This window comes from Cyclopterus lumpus, chromosome 10, assembly GCF_009769545.1.
Source record: "Cyclopterus lumpus isolate fCycLum1 chromosome 10, fCycLum1.pri, whole genome shotgun sequence".
Lineage (NCBI taxonomy): Eukaryota > Metazoa > Chordata > Actinopteri > Perciformes > Cyclopteridae > Cyclopterus > Cyclopterus lumpus.
This window is the reverse complement of record NC_046975.1, coordinates 1172448-1186569: the sequence shown is the minus strand read 5'-3', so window position 1 is coordinate 1186569 and position 14122 is coordinate 1172448. Positions and strand designations below refer to the sequence as shown.

At 44.5% G+C, this 14122-nt stretch overlaps 1 protein-coding gene across 1 annotated transcript; it reads right to left on the bottom strand.

Moving 5' to 3' along the window:
- Positions 1-2245: 2245 nt before the first annotated feature.
- atoh8 (atonal bHLH transcription factor 8) lies at positions 2246-13883 on the bottom strand. The gene is made up of 5 exons (XM_034543518.1): positions 13601-13883; positions 12677-13336; positions 11381-11536; positions 8280-8471; positions 2246-2684 (listed from the first exon to the last, which is right to left on the bottom strand). The coding sequence occupies exons 2-5, from the start codon at positions 13307-13309 to the stop codon at positions 2679-2681; spliced, it is 987 nt and encodes a 328-aa protein (XP_034399409.1). The 5' UTR covers positions 13310-13336; positions 13601-13883; the 3' UTR covers positions 2246-2678.
- Positions 13884-14122: the final 239 nt, after the last annotated feature.

Below are 14122 nucleotides of genomic sequence, written 5' to 3'. Positions count from 1 at the left end.
AGGGCCTACTCCAACTCCCTTAAAGATGCTCGCTCACAGTTCTATTCCGGGTTAATCAATAAAAACCCTGGCAACTCCAAACAGCTTTTTTCCACCATAAATCATCTCCTGAAGCCACAACCATCCTCTTCAACTGAGGCTACAGAGGAGCAATGCAACAGCTTCATTGACTTTTTCAGATCAAAGGTCAACAACATTCGCTCTCTGATGTCCAGCTCTCCATGTCTGCTTCCCTCTGACACCAACACCTTATTTACGAGTGTGCTGTCTACTCTACATCTCGCTGAGGTTCAGGAGAGCCATGTTGAGGAAATCCTCAAAAAAATGAAATCCTGTACCTGTACCCTGGACCCCATTCCCACTGCTCTGCTCAAGTCACATATCCCCACTCTCAGTCCTCTCATCACCAAGGTTGTTAACCTTTCCCTTCAGTGTGGCTATGTCCCACCTACTCTCAAGGTTGCTGTCATCCGTCCCCTTCTCAAGAAGCCCACCCTGGACCCGGAGGTTCTAGCCAATTACAGGCCTATCTCCAACCTTGCCTTCCTGTCCAAGGTGTTAAAGAAGGTAGTCGCCTCTCAACTTCAGAACCACCTCAAACATAACAACTTGTTTGAAAAGTTTCAGTCAGGTTTTCGTTCAGGCCACAGCACTGAAACAGCTTTGCTCAGGGTTACGAATGACCTGCTGATGACAGCCGATGCTGGATCACCCTGACTCCTCATCCTCCTGGACCTGACTGCTGCGTTGGACACAGTGGATCACTCTCCTAGAGCGCCTCTACACCGCTGTCGGACTATCAGACTCTGCACTCAAGTTGTTTCAGTCCTACCTTTCTGGCAGAACTGAATATGTCTCACTGGGAAGATGCAAGTCCAGACTGCTCCCTGTCTCCTGTGGTGTTCCCCAAGGGTCGGTCCTCGGCCCCATCCTCTTCATTATTTACATGCTCCCCCTCGGTCGTGTCATCAGCAGACAGAGGATGTCCTTCCACTGTTATGCTGACGACACGCAGCTTTACATAAAAACTGCCCCAAGCCCCTCTGCAGCCATGTCATGTCTCACCGCCTGTCTTGGGGAGATAAAGACATGGATGAGCAATAACATTCTCCAGCTAAACAGTAGCAAAGCTGAAGCCCTCCTTGTTGGCAGTCCACACCAGGTTCAGTCATCCTCCATAACTCACCTCACCTTCGATGGTCAGGTCATACCCCTCTCCTCCACAGTCACTAATCTTGGAGTTAGGTTTGATCCTCACCTGACCTTTAATGACCATATAAAACACCTGTGCAAAACCTCCTTTTATCATCTCAAAAACATCTCCAAACTCCGCCCCACTTTAACCCTGTCAGATGCAGAGAAGCTCGTCCACGCATTCATCTCCTCTAGACTGGACTACTGTAATTCACTCTTCACTGGGATCACTGGCAAGAACATCCAGAAACTACAATACATTCAAAACAGCGCTGCCAGGATCCTGATGAGAGTCTGGAAATATGAGCACATAACACCCATTCTCCACTCACTCCACTGGCTCCCTGTCTCAACCCGGATTGACTACAAAGTCCTACTCCTCACCCATAAATGAATACATGGACATGCACCTCCCTACCTACAAGAACTCATTACTCCCCAAACCTCTACCTCCACCCTCAGATCTACAAACAGCTCGCTCCTCCGGGTCCCCAACACCACCTTTTGCTCAGCAGCGCCGCACTTATGGACCAGTCTCCATGACCACCTGAGGGCAACACAGACACTGGACTCTTTTAAGACTGGCCGAAAAACCTTTTTATTCAGGAAGGCGTTTTTGAGTTGAGTTTTATGACTTGTCAACTATTCCTTTTTTTTTAAATGTTATTTTTATTTTTAAAAATGTTTATTATTGTTAGTTTGAACTATGTACTGGCTCTGTGGCACTCTGAGATTCTTGGATGAAGAGTGGCTTACAAATATAATGCATTATTATTATTATTATTATGTAGATATGAAGGTTTCATTCTACAGTATGCTAATAAATCCCTTAGTTTCAGGTGATTATATTTGAATAAAAACATGGTTGTGTATATTATAATCAAATTATATATCATGTAAGTCATACACACTGTTCTTTTAATAGAAATACACATCGAGAGAAATGTAATGTATAGTAGTTCCATTGTATTGGTGTAGTTTTTGTGAAGAATCACAATGGTTAATGTTACAATTGTTTTTATTTGTATTGAATAAACATAATTGGCATTTTTTGAAATATAACAGGATTATAAACTATAAAACATATTACACTATTACAGCAGCTTAATGAATGAGCTGCTTGAACTGCAGTGACTGTTCCAATAGTAAACATACATACTGACAAGGCAACAAGTCATGTCATGGCATTGGCTGGAGGTTATTGCTGAGGGCTGATCCTTGAAGTCCCTGTGCATCTCTGTCTTGTAGTCAGTTGTTGTTTGTTGGCCTTTATGTACAGAACTCCACAACTCCACCTCAGAGTCAATTATTGATGCTCGTTACTAATAAGTGGTGAAAAAAAAGGTAATTTCTTTCCACTCCTTCATGTATCCACTTCCTCAGCTTTCCTCTGACCATCATCTCGTCATTTGTCCTGCCAGTATTCTGCGTCTTCGTCGCTCTGTCAGCGGCTGACCTGTTGGACCGGTCCACCGCCATCAGCCTCACTCCTGGAACACAGAGAGGAACGAGTCCATCACCACTTTGATCTCAGCTGTGATTAGTACAGTGACACTGGAACTCATCAGGTTATTCATTATTGGTAGGATAACATCATACAGCATGCACAATATAAATATGACTTATAGAAGACATATTCTTAGTGAAATTGAAATGACAGAAATGTATCATACAGTGTACACATGGCTGTGTACATTGCTGATGCTGTATGAATGGACTCAGATGGGCTGGAGGCTGTGTTGTTGATTCTGAAGGGGGTAATGTCTTGGTTGAACTGGGAACAGAAACACACACAGTAATCACTCCACATGATAAACGTGGTGGTAAGATAGGTGACCACAACTGGATGCTCACTCTTGCTGAGCTCCACAGATTCTGTGTGGAAATTGGGGAAACTTCCAGAAGGACAACAATCACTGCAAAACTCTACCAATCTGGGAGATGCATGAAAGCACCTGAATGACTCTCAGACAATGAGGAACACGATTCACTGGTCTGATGAAACCAAGATGTAACTGTTTGGCTTCAAGCTTCATGTCTGAAGGAAACCAGGCTCCATTCATCGCTATGGTGAGAGTTGGCAGCAGGGACTCGGGGACTGACCAGGGAAAGCTGGACAGAGCAAAGTACAGGCATATGCACGACATACTGGTCCAGAGAGCTCAAGACCCAGACTGGGCCGAAGGTTGACCTTCCAACAGGACAATGACCCTAAGCACAGAGCCAAGACAACAAGACAATGCATAGTGACTCTGAACTCTGTGGATGTCCTTGAGTGGCCTTCAATTCAATCATGTTCGATTGGGTTCATGTCCGGGCTCTGGCGCTGGAGAGAGCTGAAGACATGAATGCATATGTATAAACCTCATGGTACAAACAATTACAAAGCTGATGTATTTACCCCTAGATGACGCTATTTAGAGTGTTGATGGAGATGCTACAAAAAGCTTAGTCCTGATCGATCCAAGCTCCCTTGAGAAAACAAGCTTTTAAAAGTGATTGGCTTGTCGTCTTGCGGAGAGAACTAACACAATATCAATTCAGACTTTTTACAAATTGGCATCATTATGTAGTTATTTCTGCATCCCTTTTATCCATTGATTGCAATTTACTCACAACGAAAGTTCACAGAGAGAGTCAACTCTAACTAAAAAGCCCAGATCAGGCTGCTCTAATAAGTCTCTTAAATCCCTCCAGTTGATCCAGAATGCTGCAGCTCGTGTACTCACAAAAACTAAGAAAAGAGATCACATTACTCCTGTATTAGCTGCTCTGCACTGGCTCCCTGTAAAATCAAGAATCACATTTAAAATTCTTCTCCTCACCTACAAAGCCTTGATTGGTGATGCACCATCATATCTTAAGGAGCTTGTAGTACCATATTGCCCCACTAGAGAGCTGCGCTCACTAAATGCGGGGCTACTTGTGGTTCCTAGAGTCCTAAAAAGTAGGATGGGAGCCAGAGCCTTCAGTTATCAAGCTCCTCTTTTATGGAACCAGCTTCCACTTTCAGTCCGGGAGGCAGACACAGTCCCCTCACCTGACTCCTTGCCCCTGCTTCTTGCATCCTGCACCTTGGCCCTGGCCTCCTTCTTTGTGCCTCCTTGGCCCGGCCTCCTGCCATGGCCCTGCTGATGCCCCCCCTCCCCCTTTCTTCCTCCTTCTGTTTCATGGATTGTGGAGGTCTGGATCGTGGTCCATGCCTACTACTAATTATTCATAATTTCTGTCATATTCATTGAATGTGCTGTAACTCTGTTCATCTGTACACATGACATCTATTCTTCTGTCCATCCGGGGAGAGGGATCCTCCTCTGTTGCTCTCCTGAAGGTTTCTTCACTTTTTTCCCTGTCAAAGGTTATTTTTGGGGAGTTTTTCCTGATCCGATGTGAGGTCAAAGGTCAGGGATGTCGTATGTGTACAGATTGTAAAGCCCTCTGAGGATAATTTGTGATTTGATATTTTGGGCTATACAAAATAAACTGAATTGAATTGAATGTCTGTGAGACAGGAGGAGTGTCACCATAGCTGTAGCCATGCTGTTTATCAGGGCTAACATTACTGTTTGTTATTCTGAATATCTTTTTACATTCTGACTAGATCACAGCAGTTAGACTGCCCAAGCAGACACATTTAATTTCAAGCTCATTTTGAGCAGAAAAATGTGCCAACAATAATCTATGAGATTATGTGTACAGCGCAAACATATAGAAAATATATATTTAGTGTGAAGTTCCCCTTTAATTAAGTACAATATATACTTCATTCTTCACTCAGACTACAATGTGAGTAGTAGAAACTCTTAGTACTGAAATGAGTTCCAGTTGGGATATTTGGGACCTCATTTCTTTTCCTGCTAACTATGCACACAGACTCATTGGCTCTGAGGAAAATGAAAAAAGTGTGCCCCCCCCCCCAACCCCATCAAACACACACACACACACACACACACACACACATACATCCACACACTACCCCCACCCCCCTTTGTCTTTCCACCAGCTGCTGATGTCTGACAGGCTGATGATGACTGTGTTTTTTCCCCTCCTTGTTTCAAAGTATGTTGGAGCAGATGGCCTGGAGAGGCAGAGTGGGGGAATGTGTTAGAGAGACTGCTGGGGAATGTGCCAAGTGTGTGTGTGTGTGTGTGTGTGTGTGTTTGTGCACATTCGTGTGGTTTCAGTTCGCGTGCCTTCTTGCTGCCCTCTGCCCTTCATGGCGCCAGCTCCACTTCCCTTCCACTCTAAACATCTGGTGTCTGGAACTTTGAGAGAACACACACACACACACACACACACACACACACACACACACACACACACACACACACACACAATGCAGGCATGCACACAGAGAGAAAGAGCCAGCAAGCAGGGAAAAGCCCTCATCTAGTTAACATCTAAGAGAGCAGCATGACTGCAATAGTGTGAAGCTGGATGTGAAAGCACTTTGACTGTCTCAGAAAGGAAAATCTTCAATCCAAGCTTGCTCACTTTAAAATATATTAATTTAATAACCACATGTTGAAATCACATTGACCCATCCCTTTTTGTAGCAAAAAGTAATGCCAATGTGTTCTTTACGTGTTGTGTTCATAGTTTTGTAGTAAAAGGAAGGCTTTTTTTCCAGAAAAACAAGGCACATTTTTCTTAAGTGAATGCATTCCGCTACTGTAGCAGGCTGCCAGAGTGTCGGTGTTACACAGTGTAAACTTGTTAATGGCACAGAAGGGTAGGGAACACACTAACTGACACTAGTAGTGCACTGTTCCCTATTGAATGTTCATCTCCTTCAACAGGCCACGCTGGAGAACAGGTAGTGTTCATGTTGTCTGGGGGCTCCTTCAAAAGGCCACGATGCAGAACAGGTAGTGTTCATGTTCGCCTGGGGGCTCCTTCAATAAGGCACAGTGGAGAACAGGTAGTGTTCATGTTCGTCTGGGGGCTCCTTCAAAAGGCCACAGTGGAGAACAGGTAGTGTTCATGTTCGCCTGGGGGCTCCTTCAAAAGGCCACGATGCAGAACAGGTAGTGTTCATGTTAGCCTGGGGGCTCCTTCAATAAGGCACAGTGGAGAACAGGTAGTGTTCATGTTCGTCTGGGGGCTCCTTCAAAAGGCCACGATGGAGAACAGGTAGTGTTCATGTTCGTCTGGGGGCTCCTTCAAAAGGCCACGATGGAGAACAGGTAGTGTTCATGTTTGTCTGGGGGCTCCTTCAATAGGCCAGTGTGAGGGACAGGTGGTGTTCATGTTCGTCTGGGGGCTCCTTCAATAAGGCACAGTGGAGAACAGGTAGTGATCATGTTCGCCTGGGGGCTCCTTCAAAAGGCCACGATGGAGAACAGGTAGTGATCATGTTCGTCTGGGGGCTCCTTCAAAAGGCCACGGCGGAGGACAGGTAGTGTTCATGTTCGCCTGGGGGCTCCTTCAAAAGGCCACGATGGAGAACAGGTAGTGTTCATGTTCGCCTGGACGCGCCTTCAAAAGGCCACGATGCAGAACAGGTAGTGTTCATGTTCGCCTGGGGGCTCCTTCAAAAGGCCACGGCGGAGAACAGGTAGTGTTCATGTTCGCCTGGGGGCTCCTTCAAAAGGCCACGATGCAGAACAGGTAGTGTTCATGTTCGCCTGGGGGCTCCTTCAAAAGGCCACGGCGGAGGACAGGTAGTGTTCATGTTCGCCTGGGGGCTCCTTCAAAAGGCCACGGCGGAGAACAGGTAGTGTTCATGTTCGCCTGGGGGCTCCTTCAAAAGGCCACAGTGGAGAACAGGTAGTGTTCATGTTCGCCTGGGGGCTCCTTCAAAAGGCCACGATGCAGAACAGGTAGTGTTCATGTTCGCCTGGGGGCTCCTTCAAAAGGCCACAGTGGAGAACAGGTAGTGTTCATGTTCATCTGGGGGCTCCTTCAAAAGGCCACGGCGGAGAACAGGTAGTGTTCATGTTCGCCTGGGGGCTCCTTCAAAAGGCCACGATGCAGAACAGGTAGTGTTCATGTTTTTAAGTGAGCTAAGAATGAGACATTAGCAGGGAAGATAATGTGGGTCGTTGGTCAGAGTCTGTTGCTCTTGTGTTATGGAACTGCTGTCTAAAAAACAGTCTCAATTAAACACTGACGCCTCTATATGAGCTACATGAGTTAAGAAGAGATGCAGCAACTGCACAGTGGCTAGAGCGGGTTCTTCTAACCACTAGGTTAGGAGTTCAATCCCGAGTCTTACTGTCTGCATGTCAAGTGTCAATTGTGATATTTGTGATCCACTATTGATCTCAAGCGTTACCGTGATCATTTTTCTCTTTTCACTTGTATCATTCATCTGACATTCACAATATATGACATGCATATTCATGAACCTTATAGGAATGCCATTTCATTATTTAAGATGAATGTGAGTTTAAAGGGGACATGTCATACTCAATTTTTACAAACGGAACCTAAAACCTAAATTCAAAGTTTACTTTCTTTAACCTCCACCCACGTATATCAATTAAAAAGGAACGCTGTAGAATGTGGAGCTTCATTTTCATTTCATGAACAATTCCAGGTACAAAACATTGCATTGCATTATATCTAAGATCGCTTGTCAAAGGCAAACAAGGCCCAGGTGAGATGGGTGTGCTGGAGATGTCATGCTGTACGGTCTCAAATAAATAATAAATAAATAACAGTTGGGAGCATGTCCGGCACAAAGAAAGGCAGGGTAAAACATATTGAACTAATGTAGTGTAATGGCTCACATGCTGCATGTATTTTACACAGCGCTAGTTCCTGCTTCCAGAGTGTCATTGACAGTAACTTAACAGCAAACAAAAGGATGGCAAAGTAAAAATGATTGGAATTAAAGAATGACTCAAAACAGTAGTGTAAAGAGAAAGTGCTCTCAGCAGAGTGGTGAGTAAGACGTGACTCTGTTGTTGCACTTTTGGAATCGGTGCTGTGGACATTAGGTAAACAATGTTTGTATAACAACTAATTCAATCAGGAGCGGGTCAGAAAACAGGGAAGCCTCAAAGTGAAATATGGTCCAACATAATTCTAAAGGTTGATTTGTTTCTTTCTGCCTCAGAGTGTAAGGAGTTCAGTCTCACCTTCCTCTTCTTGCTCCTGCCCTCGGCCTGCAGCGTCCTGGTGCACTGCTCCACACACTGAGAAAAGTTCAGACTGCTGTGGTCGGGACTGTAGTCCAGCTCAGCCAACTGAGCCAGAGACAGGATGTAGTTGCAGGCTATACGTAATATTGCCAGCTTGGATAACTTCTGTCCATAAGAGTAACATGGTACCTGTAGAGGAGGAAATAGAGGGGGTTGGGATTAGAATTGTTGTACGTTTGGGCAAACCAATGATATGTTGGATGTGGAGTTTTACTAAGCAGTGAGTAGGCGACGTAGTATATCAATTGACTGTTATGAAAAATGACATGGTATAATATCACTATTGAAAGTTACGTGGTATGAAAACGAGCAAAACAAGCTTGAAAATCCTCTCAGGCCGAGCGGAAGGGGTGGATGGATGACTCAAACAAAGACAGGACTTTCACTCAGGAGACTGGTGTTCCTGTTGCACGTGAAAGTCACTTTCTGCGTGTTGTGTAACACTGTTACATTTGTCCTTATGTTATGTAAGAGAGTCTTCTAAGTGTTGTAGTTACACGTTGTTATTACACGTTATGTCATTATTTAAACACAAACCATGATCTTTTTTCAAACCTTTACCAAGTAGTTTTGTTGCCTATGCCTCACCAATTGTTTCACAACGTAAATCATGTGGCATTGAGCGTTGCTGCAAGCATGATACGGACTGATATGAACCATATCCATGAAACGTCCATATTCAACGTACCACGTAGTTTGCAGAAACGCACAATGCCAACATTTCTGGTGCAGAGATCTGTCAACAGATTTCAGAATCCGAATCATTTATTGGCCAAGTGCGTTGCACATACAAGGAATTTGACTCGGTATAAGGTGCATAACATTAAAAATAAACATAGAATAAAACAATACAATAATACAAATACAGATGTAATAAAAACAATAAACATGCAATGATAGATAAATATGGTAAACAACAAACATAACAGTACTTTAGAACAAGTATATATTTTTTCTACCATGGAAGAAATAACCACTAGTTCTGCTTTATACTTGTTGAGGACATCCCATAAACGTCGGAACATCTAGCGCCCTGGTGTCTGGGTTCATAACATCACCCGTAGGCTCACACAGCTCGGTGTTTTTCACAACTACGCCTGGATAACTTCCGCTTCCAGCGCTACGAGAGCAGCAGCAGCCAGTTAGATTCACCAACGGCACGACGTCAGTGATGACGGGCAGAGCGTCTCAACGCCGATTGGCTTTCGCAACTCAGAGTCGGGCGCATTTTTGCTTCGTGCTATTGCCGTCATTCGCGCCGCCCGGGGAAAATATGCTTTATTCGCATCCAGTCATGTCTGTGAATTGACTTTGCATGGAAAGATTCGCAAGGCTTTTGGTGTGAGCGCAGCATTAGTGTCCTGATGGTCAGGTGGCACCTTGCATGGTAGCTCCTCCCATCAGTGTATGAATGGGTGGGAATGTCACGTTAAAGAGCTTTGAGTGGATTGCAGGTCCATTTACCATTACTAATACAATGGCAGGGAGGGCAGTGTTTTGAGCATTATAAAATGTGAAATCAAAGAGTCATGGTCTGAAACCGAAAGACCACGCTCTTGAATAAAGATTTCAAAATGCTCCATACACACTAAACATTTGGAGTTTATCCCACACCCTCCAATGCCACCCAACTAAATTGCCAGGATAATTTAAATGCTTGCTTGCGCTTCAGCACAGAAACCTTTTCTTTACTAACCTCCATTGGTAAAGAGTGCCCGATCGGTAAGGTGCATGTGCAACTCTCAAAAGAGCTGAGAAGGAAGCGAGATGGCTCAATCACATTTTTACCACAGAGTAGGGTTCTAGACACCGGGTTCTAGACTTACTAGCACTACATAGCATTTTACTTCAAGATGTTCTTCAAGAGTACCTCAGTGGGCTCAGTATTTTGTTCACACTCCTTTGCTGTTTTATCTAAATGAAGAAACGTTTGTCAGCCAATGCAAAAGCATGGCTCTTTCAAGTTTCTATCCGTTGTGGGTTGCAGTGGCATGGTGGCTAACGATGTATGAGGCTTTGTGCTCTTTTAAGCAAGCAGTAAACTGGTGCAATCAACCGTACATTTTAAATCTGATCAAACAGAATCTCTTGTTTGTACTGGCTCATACTGCTGCTGTGCATGGGGCCATCCTGATGTTGGTTTGCTACAAGAACATTATACAGTTAAACCAGGGGTCTTCAACCTTTTTTGCTCCACGGACTGGTTTCGTGTAAGATAATATTTTCATGGACCGGCCTTCGCGGTGTGGCCGATAAATATGATGTAACAAATATGACGTAGTAAAATGATATGACCGGCATAAAAACAAATATAAAGTGAATAAGAATACAACTCAACATTACATTACGCCGAGTTAGTGGGAGCCCTGAGCTTGTTTCTCTACAACAAGCCGGTCCCATTTCGGGGTGATGGGAGACAATGACACCCGAAGTGTGTTCTTTATGTCCAGTCTACTCCATAACTTAGTTTTGGTCGCTGTCACTGCAGAAAACCCGCTTCATGAAGACAGGATGTTGGAAATGGAAGCATTCAGTGCTTTTTTGGCGATCTCAGGATATTCTGCCTTTATTTTAATCCAGAACACCAGCAGAGTTGTTATTTGAAATGTACTCTTAAGGCCACCGTCAGTCACTAGATTGTGAGTTTCATTTTTGGGGTAACGTATCATGTGACCTTTTGACATGCGTCAAGAGGCTCAGATGCACAGACGGATGTATCTGGTCATATTTCAAAATAAAACATCTTTCCAACCTTGATAATCAACCGGTACCAGGACCGGTGGTTGGGGACCGCTGCTTTAAATGACCAAATACGTGAATCTGTATTCACATAAGTTACAGACCGACAGACTTCTTCCTCTTGTTTTATTTCCTGCAGTCAGCGTCTGCATATTGAGGCCACCGTAAACATATTTACTGAAAGCCAAAACAATGTATGTGATTCTGTGCAATGTTTATGTGAACAATATGCTTGAGTTGGAGCTTGAACATGTGTGTGTGCGTGTGTGTGTGTTATCAGTATAGAACGTGAGTCTGACCTGCTTCCTCAGGGCCTCAAACGCAGCACTGATGGTGTGGACACGGGTTCTCTCTCGGGCGTTGGCCAGAAGCCTCCTGGTCTGCTGGATGGCTTTGACCTCTGGGAAACGGCCAGGTCCATCAGTACTCCCCCCAGCCCGCTTCCTGGGAGACTCCTGAGAGCAGAAGGAAATTTGCTTTTCTGTTTCACTGAACTTAACAACAGCACCATTTTATTGAACTGTCCTCTGGAACAAAGCTTGTAACCCACCAGTCCCTCATAGGGTTTTTCCACAGGACAGCAAGGTTACCTTGCATTTACTATACCTTCACAATAAAAGCTTCCCACCAGTTCATCAGTGAATAATGTGAACAGCAGCAGTCGGAAATCAAATCATGGCTATTCCCTGCTGGCTTGGCACGCCATGGCTGACCCAGGCCCATGGACAACCCCAATCAGACCTAGAATCCTTCTCACCAAACCCTGATGAACACCTCACCATAATTAACCTAGGATCATGTGCACCTAACAACAGCAACAGATTGAAATATATAATTTAAAATGAATGTTTATCAATTCATTGTATTGTTTTGTCTTGTCATTTTGTTAGAAATTGGCGGATTTCTTTTTTTTTTTTTTACCTTAAGAAAATAAGACTTCTGGGGACTCAGAAGAAGTTGAGCCAGATGTTTTGCAGTGAGTTCATAATGGAATTCAAGACAGCTTGAAGCAGTATAAGGACTGTTCAATCCCAATGCTGTGTTACATGTTTGGATAGGTCACCGGAATGACACGGCCAGCATATGAAAGCACATGTACTCCTGGGCCTGTACTGACAGCCAGCATACATACTCTATTACAGAATGTATTGAGGATGGGCAGATCCCTACCACACTAACTCAAAAGCTATTTGTTTGGCATCAATTAGTTGAAAAGTACTGATTCATAATTGATTGAGTATTGCCTATCCCAGATGATCACAACACATGAGATACATTATCTAAAAAATAGGTCAAATACACTTAATTATAGCTGCACAGCAATAACAAATGTGTAGCTAACAGTTATTTTCATTACTAAATCATATATTAGTTATTTTTCAATTGAGGTGATGTTTTTAAATGTCTTGTTTTGTAAGATATTAAGTTGACTATATATATATATATATATATATATATATATATACAAGTCAATGGGATTTAATACATTTTGCTTAAACCATTAATCAATTATCAACATTTTGTGTTGATTGACTAATTCTTATACATCCTATATTTCTCCATGTTATTTTTTTCATGACACTCCACACATTCACCTTAGGTGACTGGTCCTGGGGCTCCACATACTCGTGACACTGGGAGGTCTGGGAGGCTCTCGGGACAGGCAGGGTTGAGGTTTGGGGCTCCAGGGAGAAGGCCTGGTGGTTGGGTGAATGGCTGTGGCTGCTGCTGGATGATGTCGACAGAGGGAAAGTGGAGCGGAGGCCCAGTTTGAGTCTGTTGGACAGGGGCTGGGAGATGGCGGTGGGCCAGTGGGAGATCTCAGAGTTAGAGAACGGAGAGGCGGGTAACTGGGACAGTTTGGAAGTGATGGCAGGCACGTTGATGCCAATTCTCATGTCTATGGCACTGCTCTGAGCTGGAGCCACATTGCCTTCTGGGAGCCCGGACAGAATCCCCGTAGTACTGGCCATCCCCTCCTGTGACATCGTCAGCTGTCTCTGTAGAGGAGCCAACCTGCTGACATTACATGCCTCTGTCTGCATGTCATCTACTGAGGCCACATCCGACCCGCTCTCTGGGTAGGTTGTCATCCTCTCAGGCTCTAGCCTTTTAGGCTCCCGAGACTTCCTCTTGAACTTCTTGTTTGTGTCTGGCACAGAGATCAGCACTGGCTCTTTGGTCATGGATCTACTCCAGGTGTTACTCAGTGGATGAGGGTTCTTCATCTTCCGACACTTAGTGTAACTAACAAGCTGTTGAAGTGAAATGTGAACAGCAAATCTAATTTCAACTATGCAAAATGCAGATGTATGGAATGCAAAGCCTTCAAAACTGTCCAACAAAATGTTTCAATTCCACAAAGTTTCACTGTCATCTTTCAAAATCTTCCCCTGCTTGGTTTCATAACTGTGAATAGGACCTTTATGTTTCAGACACAACTGTTGGTCTAAGTCTATGTGAAAGTTTCCAACTCATAATGTAGCCATACTTAACCGGTATAAGTTGAAAACAACAACCTTCAGCTGCCAACAGTGTAACACAAGCTGTTCAGCGGCGCTGACAGAAGCTGCACAGCCGTGTGAGCTACTCCAACTTCCCCAGCAGAGTTCCTGTGGCTCCACTCTGTCTGCATAGCAGCATCCTGAATAATCCGCTTTAGTACACAAAGCTGTGTAACATCTGCTGTTTCGCACAAGTCCTCCCTCCTCAGCTCTAAAGGGCTTTTTCTGTGTGAGGGTCCAGGCCTGTGGGTCACAGTGGAGCTGTCTGAGCGTGGCTCCAGTCAGTCTGCATAGCAGCCCTGTGAATAACCCACACTACAGCACAGCTGCTGGACACACGAATGGGAACAGCACATGAACAGGGTGGCAGTCCAAAACAATAAATGCAGTCCCACTGAGCAGCTCTGCGACAGTGACCAGCGACACCCTATTGATAAGTTGTCCTGGGCACACAATGAAGAAGTTCGTCTCCGCTCATAGTAACAGCAGCAGCTCGTCCCGGTTCGGCTGTCAGCATTGAAGGGAGAACTCTGGTCC

Coding starts and splice junctions, on each gene's coding strand:
- atoh8 (XM_034543518.1), bottom strand. CDS start 13,309: ATGAAGAACCCTCATCCACTGAGTAACACCTGGAGTAGATCCATGACC. Junction 11,537..12,676: donor CCCAGGACCAGTCACCTAAG/GTGAATGTGTGG, acceptor TTCTGCTCTCAG/GAGTCTCCCAGGAAGCGGGC. Junction 8,472..11,380: donor TTGAGGCCCTGAGGAAGCAG/GTCAGACTCACG, acceptor CCTCCTCTACAG/GTACCATGTTACTCTTATGG.